The sequence below is a fragment of the Andrena cerasifolii genome, chromosome 2, assembly GCF_050908995.1.
Source record: "Andrena cerasifolii isolate SP2316 chromosome 2, iyAndCera1_principal, whole genome shotgun sequence".
NCBI classification, from domain to species: domain Eukaryota; kingdom Metazoa; phylum Arthropoda; class Insecta; order Hymenoptera; family Andrenidae; genus Andrena; species Andrena cerasifolii.
In genome coordinates this window covers 8,899,212-8,912,379 of record NC_135119.1, presented here as the reverse complement: position 1 = coordinate 8,912,379, position 13,168 = coordinate 8,899,212, and the positions used below count along the sequence as shown (strand labels likewise).

At 35.6% G+C, this 13,168-nt stretch overlaps 1 protein-coding gene and 1 long non-coding RNA gene across 5 annotated transcripts in view; one reads left to right on the top strand and one right to left on the bottom strand.

Moving 5' to 3' along the window:
- Positions 1-1,482: 1,482 nt before the first annotated feature.
- Positions 1,483-13,168, bottom strand: part of Asap (ArfGAP domain of ASAP) — a 52,633-nt gene continuing 40,947 nt past the window's right edge. For 3 of the 4 annotated variants that reach the window (XM_076806573.1, XM_076806576.1, XM_076806574.1), the window contains exons 16-17: positions 10,970-11,038; positions 1,483-7,718 (exon numbers count right to left, since the gene is read on the bottom strand). In XM_076806573.1, coding sequence (XP_076662688.1) covers positions 7,503-7,718; positions 10,970-11,038 — 285 coding nt within the window. In that variant the 3' untranslated portion in view covers positions 1,483-7,502. The remainder of the gene's footprint in view (positions 7,719-10,969; positions 11,039-13,168) is intronic. The other variant, XM_076806575.1, reaches the window with a different exon arrangement.
- Positions 11,935-12,414, top strand: LOC143366000 (uncharacterized). Its single transcript, XR_013084646.1, has 2 exons — positions 11,935-12,040; positions 12,188-12,414. It is a non-coding gene; the product is annotated as an uncharacterized LOC143366000 (long non-coding RNA).

Genomic DNA, 13,168 nt, shown 5'->3' with positions numbered 1-13,168 from the left:
TGAATATTATTGAACATTACTTTGGGGAGACTACATAGCACCGGACTCTCATGGTTAGCGTAGACTAAATACTGTTTGAGCTTATTTCTTTCATTTAAAGAGACTATCTGTGACATAGGTTATATTTACTTCTAATGTTATGGACTCAATTCAGTCAATGCTAAAAAGCATCTATAAGCATTACAAATTGTTTAACTTTTAAATAATTAAAATATTAAGAGATAAATGTAGGTAAAGAAATTTAAAGCATTCAATTGGTCAAGCAGGAAATAAGTACGCATGTATGTATATGAGAAGAAATGAAACTTATTACATGTACAGGGCGCGAACATATATGTAACGTGTAGATGGCCACGAAGTTCAGCTCGAGCTGGCTTATTTCAGCTTATTTATTCATGCTATACTGTCGAGCTTTGGGCTGGCTTGTATGTTTTGCCGGCAATCGGCAATCGAGGAAAAGGGGTGCGTTCAGCGGACTCAATCGTTGAGAACTCAACGGTGATCAGTCCTGATCAGTCATCGTTTCGCTGAACGACACCTGGGAGGGTGAGGATATTTCTAGCAACTCGATGCAACTCAACATGTTCCGTGAAAGTGGCGGACATTATTGGGTGCGTTCAGCAGACTCAACTGTTAAGTGATCTCACTAAGTTGCACGTTCATTGGTCGACGCGAGTAAAATCTAGTGAAATCACTCAACAGTTGAGTCCGCTGAACGCACCCATTTACGCTACAAAACATGGCGACCGATCACTAAACGTGTTGAGAAGCGAGCAACTAAGTAGTAGCGTTCAACAAAAAATCAGTGAGCGGTGACTTAACGGTTGAGTCCGCTGAACGCACCCAATGACAGCGAGCAACAGCGAGTGTCAATGAAAGAGTGAGAGCGAATGAGAAAAAATGAACGTAAATCGAATATGAAAATGACAATATGGTCCAAATCACATCGTGTTTGGTCTTATAGCGAATTCGGTATCTCGCACTGACTCTGTTCGGGTGCCAAAAAATGAGTTGGATTGGTTGTTTCTGATAGAGACGAAGATAGCTCTATAAGAATCAACCAATTCAAGTCATTTTCTGGCACCAGCTCAGAGTCAGTGCGAGATTCCGAATTCGCTATTATTTTCATCAGAAAAACCTCATTAATATGTTAAAAATATTGTCATGAGAATAAAAACAAAAATTTAAACATTTACTTTGTCATTACGGCTGTGGTCTTTAAATGTCAGGCCGCGCCACCACGCTCGCCCGTGTCTTATCTCAGGCTAGACTCTTGTCGCCTTTCATGTTTGACTGATTCCGAGGGAGATCCCCGAGGTGGTGGAGCGAGGCGACCATCATATAACGAGTAGTTCTGGCGAACATATAACGAATATTTACTGTAATATGAACAACCAATAAAATTGGAAATGTATGAAATATAGATAAAATGAGTAAAATAAAAGTAAGAGGGTATGCAATAAAATAAATACACGAAGAAAACATTTAGAATATTACTATGTTGCATCATTTGTAATAAATTCTTTGAATACCACAATTAAATTGCATACAACTGTTCTCTTTGAAGTAATTGAACATAGAAATACAATTCATTTTTAGTGTTTTAGATATCCTTCATGTTAAACATTAATATTTTCATATTATCTTTTACTCATATATCAAGTTTCTATTAAATCAGTTTCCTGAGATTAGTCATCTTAATAATGATAAAGCCGGGAATCCCCCGGGAAGCTAAGCTAAGCTATGCTATGCGATGCTATGTTTTAACGTAGCTTTTGGTGGAAACGGTTCCATAAGAATGTATTGAAGCTAATTTTTTTAAAAATAACATCGCATAGCTTAGCTTAGCTTCCCGGTGAATTCCCGGATTTACTTGAATGATAGCATATCAATGTGAATTATTTATTCAAAGGAGTAGAAAAAATCGAGTTATCTTCACATTCTTGTTGTTTGTGTCAAGTACCATGCTTACATTATTCTCGTTCTTATTTATCGCTAATTATTATAACATCCAAAGAAAAGTTTCTAATGCCTTGTGAATTAGAGTCTGAGTAAAATCAAACAAACCAATTTAGTCAATTTTAATTAATAACGATCTTCAACTGAAAGCTTCAAACTCTTTGAAAATAGGGTGTCTTGATAAATTAGATAACTGAATATAGTAAAATATTCAATGCAACAAGAGTTTCAAACACATAAAAGATTAAAAGTCTCACAGAATAAACCAATAAATAGAATGAAAGGCTTAATTTCAGTTGTAAAAATGATTTCCATAAAAATTCCTTGGACACCAATGTATGTGATTAAATATACCGAACTTATAGTTCTCTAAATGATATTTATTTCTGATACATTTCAGAGTTTGTGAACCGCCCAAGAGACAATCCTATAGTGATTTAGTCGCAAAGGATACAGTAAATGTTAGCACATTACCGTTCATATAATATCAATATTTAGACCTGCTTCGATATCGTCGAAGGCCGCATCTAAACAGATAACCCATCTGATTAACATTTTAGTAGCACGGTATTATTACGTACGTACACGTAGGTAGACTTAATAATAATATAACGGCGCGTTATTTCCAGATTGCATCTGGTTCTTCAAGTACCAGAAATTTCTTCCATACCCTTACTTTAGAAATTCATTCTTTATGAAACAGATAATCGTCCACTTCATATCACGTACCTACGTAACGTGCATTTTCGTACCTAGTACAAGTAACTACAGAATGGTAATAAATACTTATCATCTACTTAACGCTTCCTTAAATGCACGAAATGTAATAAGTTCGGAGGAAAATGTTCATGCTCTCGGCTACTGTTCTTTGCTAAGAGTGCTTGTGCCACTGATACATTAAGCTTCTCGGATTAAAAGGCAGGGCAGCACGTTTCTTATCGTATCGGACTTTTTATACGGCGTTAGACTCCATCGTTATTAAAATAAGATAATTACCTGCTGCTTCACCAATGTAATACATATTTAATTTAGTTTGTATAAATATGGAGGAAAGATTTTCTACATACGATATAACTCTGAATTTCTCTGCGAATAAGTTGTGAAAGTTTGAAAACATGGTAATACTACGAGACATTGGTATCTAATAATTATTGCAGAAAGCAGATTTCTATATTTCTTTAACTCTTAATTGCCAATTATAACCAAGCTTGACATAATTTATTGCAAAGATGTGATACTGTCGCTAATTTATGAAGGTGTACTATAGAAAAGTTGCAGTAATCGTTAACTCCTAAAAGGTTAGTTTAATGTCTTGTTACTTTTATATGAATACTCTAAAGTGTATGTTTATAAATTAAATAAATTAACAGAGTGTATGGTAGCATTAATAACTAACAAGGGGAGGACACCATGTGATAGACATCGATTTTGATGAGCCTTGGCACGATGGATCTATATCGAAAATAAGTGAATAGGTGTCCGAGTGTTTCTGCTAATAGACCTTAATAATAGAGATATTTACATGTAAATTATTAAAAACTTCATAGTGGCCGGGGGGTTTTAGTCAGGTAAAAATCACACGCTACCCTGGTGCCCCCGGGGGATTCCCCTCTGAAGCAGTCGAGGTGCCTTTTGAAGATTTCCCCAAGTTAAAAAAAAATTTATCAATTTTTTTTATGGGAGTTTTATCCACTAAAACCCCACAGCCACTATGAAATGTTTAATACTTTACATGTAAATATCTCTATTATTAAGATCTATTAGCTGAAACGCTCGGACACCTGTTTACTTATTTTCGAAATAGATCCATCGTGCCAAGGCTCAGCAAAATCGATATCTATCACATGGTATCTTCCCCTTGTAAGAGTTAATATAAAAGAAATATGTATTTTAGTTAGAATATTGTATACCCTCTTCGTAAGATTATAACAACAAAATATTGTATTGCATAAACCAAAACAACAGCCTACAACCTGAATTAAACATACAATCTGTGGTAAAGAAAAGATTTTCAGACTCTTAATTAGCTTTTTTCGTAATGTAAAGCTTCGTCTGGCAATATAAAGAGATCATTTTTCTGTACAATTTAAACCATAGACACTGTTGCATACAATAAGTGAATAAATTTTTTGATAGTATTTTTTTAATTCTACATTATGCTTTTTTACAAACAACTCTGGTAATGTTTTTCTACAGTCAAATAGTTAAAGACAACTCATAATTTGCTAGATTATGTTTGTTACCACAAATGTCTGCCTTAGGAAATACTGCGTCAAATTCTAGTCACGATGTGTAGCTCAATATACACTCACGGCAGAAGTTCCGTGCAAAGAACAGTAGTCACTTGCACAACGCCATTCTTTAAATATATCCATATAATACATACTTAATACCCTATGTTATCATTTATCGTATGCTTAATAGTATAAACATCGATTCGTTCTCCCCTATCTCGTTTATTTACTCTATACACATATATACACTGACCAACGGTATCCTCTATACTCTCTCAGCATTGATCAGTCTGGCACTGCTGCGAGAGGCATCAGACTACAAAGAGGATGTTGTAAACAAAGTCGAAGGCAGCTTAACACTAAATGGATTAGATTGTTTTCCTTTCTCCCTCCTGTTCTAATTACAGAGTGGTATTACACAGCAATGTTACTTGTAACGAAGGTCGCGCCAAACCCTGTATATTTTCTTTTATTTCCCTGTTAAAAGCACATACCTCTAAAGAACATCTTTGATACAAACGCACAATTAGAATCCATGAAACTATGGATCTGATCAGTATATATCAGATCGATCAACGAATATCACTTTGAATCATCCACAACTAGAAGGCTCCGCAAAGTTTTCATCAGTGAATGTTTATTTCCGATAATTATTACCAGTACATCGCGCAGATACACGTGTTGATAAAGAAAAGTTAAGGGACATGAAGAAACACGATAACGCACCCCGAAAAATCTTGGTTTCACGGATTTATCAAAACGCGAAAAATCTTTATTTCCCTCGTACGTGATGCTTCCGCTGTACGAGGTGTTAATACTAATTAACAGTAGTTGTCCTTATAAAAAGCTTTGTCCGTTTCGTTCCAGTAAAACAATAAAAAGTTGCGAGCCTATAGTCTAATTGCGCGGGGGAAATCACGCTCTTTCTTTCTCTCTCCCCCTCTTTCTCTCTTATTTGTAACAGCGAACAAGAAGAGTCTCTTAGTTTCCTCTTTATAGAATATTTTTCATTCTTTAAACGACAGCTTAATTCTTCAATTTTAAACAACGATCACGGATAGATTAAAATCGAAATTCTGCGTTGACGCGAAGTAGAGTCGCGTAGACAATGTCGGGGGAAACATTAGTTCTATTCCGATTTCGACTAGGCAGCAGGCACGGTCCACGATTGACCGTTCATTCACGCTTTTCGTCGCAGTTCCTTCTCACCCGAACCAACCGAACGATACAAATAGAACGCGCGAGTAGCATTTACAATAATATATTTGGTGACGTTAGGGAAAGGTTTAAATACAAAAGAATGAGGAGCGCACCTCAGCGTAGGGAGTAAATTAACGGAAAGCTATGAATTGGAAGAAAATCAACTGTCTGTGACCATCGAGGGGCTATGACCACCATACTGCTCGACTACCCCAACCCTTATTATTTTTATTTTTTTTTTTTTGAGAAATGACACTGATTGACTATGTAGTCGATAGTTTGCTCCAACTCATAGCGACCATAGTGACCGCAAGTAAATTTACAATCATCACCTAGAGGAATTACGATCCCGTAGATTACTGAGCTAGACAGCCCCCTTCTTTCCATTTGAAAACGTCTCTCTTTGGTCTCGTGTGTGTATATTTCAAGTAAAATAAAAAATAAATTTCAATTCGCTTCCGGCGCATAATCGTTAAGTAGCATGCACAGCTCTAAACTCGGCTTGTTTCCTCGATACTTCTCTTTATATACTTAATGACTAATAAACCTCTAATTTCGATAATCCTATTTCACAGTACATCCTGAATATACACGTGTGTATATGCAATACCGTGAAATCTGCGCGCGCGCGCGCGCGCGTATGTGTGTGTGTGTGTGTGTGTATGTGCAATGAATATTTACTAACAAATAATATGGCATTACAAAAAAATGTACATACAGTCGTAACGACACGTGATCCTTAATATCAAATACGCTAATAATACTATCGGTGTCATGCAATGTTAATGTCACGATTCTGTCCTTGCAGAGATAAGGAGTAATAAATACCCTAGGATTTATCGATTAAACGTCAGTTACGTCTCCCTATAAGAGGTTCCTCGTATCTGGACCGCAACTGTACAGAGTTATAGAGTACACTCACCATTGGCAGTACGGAAAAGAAGTGTGCGCCAGATACATAAGATATGCGACAAATTTAGAGGCTCTATATTGATCTATCTTTCCTCTCGCTCGTTTACACGCTCACCGCGCGTACAGGCGGCACACGACACACGTCACACACGCACGCGTCTCTCCGGATTCTCGAATTGTGCACATTTACCGAACGTAAATCCTCACTTCGAGCAACGAATAGCTCTTCTACCTAGTAGAGTCGACATTAGCAGCAAGATAAACCAGTATCCGCTCTGCTATATTTCTCGTCAAGAATTACCGTGATCCAGAATGGACCGAGCATCGCTCGCCCGACTGCACTGCCACGTACAACGGTGCTGCTTAACATAGAATTTGTTCATTAACCCGATTCGTAATATTAATAATTTATATATTGAAATATATCTTATATCACATTTTTTAGCATCGGCTTTGAAACCGCGAAACCCCCCCCCCCCATCCCAGCTCACCACAGAGTTCCACCCAAATCGCTCATTCAACGTATGTACGTACACTCTTCTGCGCTTTAATCGTACTCATCTGGCTTTAAACGCGTCTACCTGACACTAAAATCGTCGTCATTAGAATAGAAAAGGAGTTTCTCCATAATTTTTTACACACGACTGGAGCAGTGTGCCTGAGGTACAGTCCACGAAATGTCAGAGTTGATATGCGTGCCTTTCCGTAGGTGGAGAGTGTTGCCTTTAGCAGCCTCGTGCGAGTGATTAGGTAGATTACTCTCCTCAATTCTAAGCAAAGATGCTTCGACGAAAGCTCCAATCACACCCTTTCCATGGCTCCAGTGTCTACTCGGATGGCAGAATATGAATCCAAAGTTTCATGTGTTTTTGTATAAGTGTCAAGCTGTTTGTGATCCAGTAAGTGTTTACTTAATCTTGCGGTTGATCGCCTGCCAAGCAAAGTAGCTTGTGCGACTCCGATGGGTCTGAGGAGCCTTTATAGATGATTCCGAGTCTATTCATAGACACATATGTAGCATAGGAGTACCAGCTGTGCGTAGGAGGTGTCAGGAGTTGCCATTTGCACAGGTGTGAATAGCCAGTGACACGATCACCCCTTTGATTTTCGCATCCAGGACCTTCTACCGAGGCTAACGACACTAGCGCAGCTGGCAGTACTGGAAACACTTGCCAATGAGTTCAGGCTTACCGAATGTTAATCTTGCAGCATGTGTACAAAACTGATTGGGAACATTCCTCTTCTTTCTGGCGCACGTTCCAGCGCACCCTCCATCCAGTTGTCATCGTCGGTTTGCTCATTGGTGACAATGATGACTTCACCTTCACGGAAGGACAGCTCATCTTCATTGTCAGCCTCGCAGTCGTATAGAGCTCGACAACGTCGTAAGCCGCTCAATGTTGAAGAAGTTGGCTAAAAAGGAAATGAACCAACATGATAGTTAGTTAGAGTAGATAGACATGGACAGACATGTACATTTTAATTTTCCATGGACGAAGCAAGCACTCTTTCAACTCGCCAGAGCGTTGCGAGACGACTGAAACGAATACAAAGAATGCTTCCTTAGGTCACAAGGGTGGCAAAATTGGAAATTCTAGCTGGATAAGGCAGAAGGGAAACAGTTTCTTTCCAAGAATGTACGCAGATCGTGCATTGTCAAGTAAGAATATTTTAATACACTTTCCTCTTATTTTAATGTATCATGCATGTGTACGAAATTGGTCTTTAAAACGTAGGTGATAGTATTTGAATATTAACACATTGTGTACAACACCCTACTCATACAACATACTTTCTAGTCTCTGTACATTTTTATAAATACTGTTTTATTTCTTTAGGGGTTTCTAAGATCCAATGCATTGCTGATATATTTATTTTAAATTGAGGGCCCAAAACATAGATTTTCCGAACTAACACACTTCTTTAGAAATATAAGGATAATAGGATTTCAATAGTAAAGTGAATTAAATGATAAGATATATGATCAGGCCCATTCAATGAAATGATGCTACTCAAAAGATTTGCCTGCTTTTTTTAAAAAAAAAAACATGTTTGGACAGTACTGTGGGAATTTGTTTTAAAAAAGTGTAATAATCAGACTGATTTTTTTTTTAAATTTAGAGCAATTTAAAAAAGAACTTAACATTTTATGATTTGTACGCAATGTGTTAAAATATGAAATAAAAAAGGTAAGTATGTGTCACTAATTATTAGAAATTATAGACAATGTATCTATTAAGTTATGAATAATACATGGCCAGTAAACTACTGTTTTTCTTTGTATATATGTGGAGATGTGCTTTCTGGATATGCACATAATCCGTTCTCTTTTAAATGAAACAATGCGGTGTTTCCTTTAAATTGTGACAGGGTGTGAACACTTGAAAAAGTTAAAGTAAAAGTGATCATATTTCAAAAACACTTCACATACAAAGGAATCAGTAAAAAAAATATTTCTCCACGTCCTATAGCTTCAAAATTATTTAGTTGCCTACATTTTTATTGCCTACATTCTAATTGAAATGAATCGTATCGTTAATATATCAGCTAATTGTTATTAATACATTTCTAGTTACATATCGCTCATTTGCTGCAACAACGACACAACTAAAAATTTGCAGTTTTTGAGTTATTAGTATAGAAAAAGCGGTTGTTGTCCAACAAAATTTTTTAACCTGTTTCCCAAGAAATCACGAATTTTGAGTTACGTCGTTGTTGCAGCAAATGAGCGATATGTTAACCAGAAACAGCTATGTAGCATTGAATTCTCATTATTTTCATATTTTACATTGTAATTTATTAAGCACCTAACATTTATTGAACTAGAATTTCCAATCATATCAATTTCATGCTACTTACAAGTAATTTTCAGATTCAGTTTGTAGATTTACGCTATTAATATAATCTTCAGTTACAAACAAAGTGGAAGGCATACGTGGCACGGCTAACTATAAGCATTTAAAATAATTTTTATCATTATATTCTGCTGAAAATAGTTAGGATATCATGTTTCTAGATAATCTACAAGAACAAATCAAATTTCGGGGTTGAAAGGAATGTTTTGTATTTCAAAGTGCGCTATAATTTAATTAATTCCTAAGAATGGATATTAATACGAATTAGAAAATCTCTTTGAACATAAGTTTCCTATAAGCAGCTATACATATTGTACTACGATTATTTTTACCCTAACATTTTGTTCTTTGAATCACGAATATTCAGTCTGTTCAACTGTAAAAGATCCATATACTCTATTAACCCTTCTTGGTCACACGGGGTGTCTTGTACCCCAAGAATAATTTTCGAGTCTAAATGTCGTGTCTTTACGACGTCTTTAAAGGGGATTTATTGCAAGAAAAAAAATTAAAAAATCGCTTTTTTTCCCACAACCGTGGAAAATCGCTCATTTTCAACTACAAATTTTATGATATCAAAATTTACATTTCTAGAAAAAGACTATTAGACCATGATTGTATAAGTATTACCAATGTACAATTATCACTGAAAAGTTAAAAGATTCAAAGATACAAAAATGTTAACACAAAAAATGACGCTGGGGTACTGTGAACCCCGTGTGACCAACTTGTGATTATAAGAAGGTGTGACCACGAAGGGTTAATATGGCTAATTTGCTTTACAGCTAGACCGTAAGATCTTATAGCTAGCCTTGCTACTAATTACATCCATTTTGTAAGCTTACACGGGTAGTATCATGTCAGAATAATTAGAGGGTTTTCAGTGCGTTCAAGTGCTATTGTCAAACAGAAATTTGGGAGATTCATGCGAAAATTAAGCTTATGCCCTAATTCGACATATTTTGATTAATGAAAATGTTGCAACGACAAGTTAGGATTGGTACACAGGAGGCATGAACATTGACTGGAAAATTACATTAGTCATCCAGTAATTAATTCTTTTGTACGTTCTTATTTGAGAATCTGTATGCTTATTATAATTGGATAGTAGAAATCCAGGAAGTAACGTAACTTTGATAAAAAAAAGAAAGCTGAACGAAATAATTGTTTTAAAATTATACGAAAAACAACAGATCTGACAAATTATAGTGAAACGTTATTTCCACAGAAATTATACCCAAAGCATTGACAATGGAAGAACGATGGTTACGGACAGCACGACTGATCATGCAAAGCATTACCACACTTGAAAAGAGTGTTTAATAACACAGCATTTATATATTAATATTTTACTGTGTTCATTAATTTTATCATTCGTCTGAGGCAAAGAGTTGATTGGAATGGAGAGTATAGAACAATCAATTTAACAACTGAAGCCTTGAGTGTTTTATCTGCATCTAAAATCTCACAGAGATAAAAATCTGAATATTTCGTTTTCAATCAATTCCTAATTAAAAAACACAATTTCCTATGTGCTTATGAATAGTATAATAAAAATATATTACACAATCAAGAAATGTGAATTTAATCGTACATATAGAGAAACGAATATCAGTGTGGAAAGAAACTACAGCGATATCAGCAGCATAGGTTAAAGATGCAAATTTCTAGGTTTTAATTTGCGCATTTAAATATTATAAAATATAAGTATGTCATCTTTTGTATTATTGTTTGGCTCACGTGTAGTATATCAATGCTAAAATACATTTCAAGTGTAGCAAGCTGTAATGTGGGATGGCTGATGTTTACCAGATTCAGATTTGGGAGCAAAGATGAAGGCTCCTCGGCGTAGCTCTCTAGCCTGGACCGGTCCCTTCGCTGTACCAACAATGGTTAATAACAAACCATAAAGCACTGTCTTCGAAATACATGCAGTGTCTAAATAGCGATTCGAAATTTTTAAAAAATTCTGACGTGTTTCTGTGTCTTCCTGCTTAATTTTTAAACACTTCGCAAAGGTGTCTCTCTCTCTCTCTTGCACTAAATACTATTCGCCGATTCTTCTTATGCGTATAAACAATTTACGTAGAATATTATTTCTCAATTTTTAAAGATATTGCGTTAAGTGTATTTTTATATGGCGTTACCTGATTTTGTAAACATTATTGACAAGATATTAGTACATTACGATTTTGATTTTTGCTTCGGTTGTTTCTTGAAGTGGAATGAACTGATGAGTTATGCAATACTTGAAGTAATGTGCGCTATATATAGTTGCAAAGGTTTAACAACATTAAGATGTAATGAAAACATGATTGTTTGTGATCGATGAACATGTACAGCTGCTACTGACGAAATCACGGGTGATGTGTGTGACTGGTAGATACACAAAGTATCAACGTTTGTAAACAGGAATTAAAGAGCTATTATTAATTACTACATGGGAACAATGATAGGTGTAATATCGTGTTAGTTAAAATATTTGTAGTTAATATGTATGTTAAATGAGCGATAATTAATTCGGATGGATGTATATACATACACATACGCCGTTAAAGGAAATGTTAGAAATCTACTGGCATTGATGACTGATATGCGCCAAATAAAATACAAATAAAACATCATTCGCTTTAGCGTGAAATAATACCTCAGTAGGTTTGCATCACACATCCGAAAATAATATAAAAAAAAAATAGGATTATTCCTTGATTTCCATGTTTCAATATTTCCTACTTCCTCTTTAAATCAACCATAAACCCTTTCTCCATCGTCTTTTAGTATTTCAAAATAATGGGGCACATAGAAACACACTAATTCTTTGTGCCAAAGGAAATGAAAAATTCTTATACAATCTTATAATCTGAGGCTTTGTTTTCAAAAGTAAGCAATGAAAATTTAGGAGTCTCACTACCAGAGCACACTATTTAAATACCAATGGCGCATGTACTTATACACGAAAAATACAAGGCAAATACATATTCACGTGTACCGAATATCGTTAATAGCAAATTCTAATACATTACAAAGCTGTGAAACGTATATTGTCATTTATTCTGATAGTCTCTTACTTACTTTCCGTTTCAACCACAGTAGAAAAAATTTCATTTGTAACGATTACACGCAGCACAAAAGATGTAGCTATGTCTTCTTGTTGGAAAATTATATATACACCGGAATGCAGAATTGCTGATAATTTGTTCAATTTATTCACTCACTGATTTCTGGATTTCTATTCAGGTATCAAAGAACATTAACCCTTCGTGGTCACGCCTTCTCATAATCACAAGTTGGTCACACGGGGTTCACTGTACCGCAGCGACATTTTTTGAGTTACCATTTTCGTATTTTTGAATCTCTTAACTTCTCAGTGATAATTGTACGTTCGTAATACTTATACAATCATGGTCTAATAGTCTTCGTCTAGAAATGTAAATTCTGATATCATAAAATTTATAGTTGAAAATGAGCGATTTTCCACGGTTGTGGGAAAAAACGATTTTTTAATTATTATTTTTTTTTTCTTGCGATAAATCCCCTTTGGAAGTTGTAAAGACACGACATTTAAACTCGAAAAAATATTCTTGGGGTACAATACATCCCGTGTGACCACGAAGGGTTACTGAAAATAAATTTTAAAGCTTTATTTTATCACAATTTCAGCTCCGATTTTAGCGTAGCAACAAGTTACAATCGACAACGTAGTTAAACAATTCGAATAAAAAATTTACCAAACGCGCTAAAACACTTACTGTTAATGTTACATGTAATGAATCTGTATATGCATCTGCGGGGTATCGTGCGCGGCTGCAGTGCCATTGTCACTTGAACAGCGCGCGCCACATATCAAATCCCTTATATTTCGAAAACGAAGCATCAGATTCGTAGATGATGCGTCAGTTTTCGATCTCTTTTAACACGAAGAATCCACATATTTAGGCTTAGCCCATAATTTTGGAACGCCCCGCGTAGAGGTAGAAAAGACTAACAGCTTCCGTGAGAGATATACAA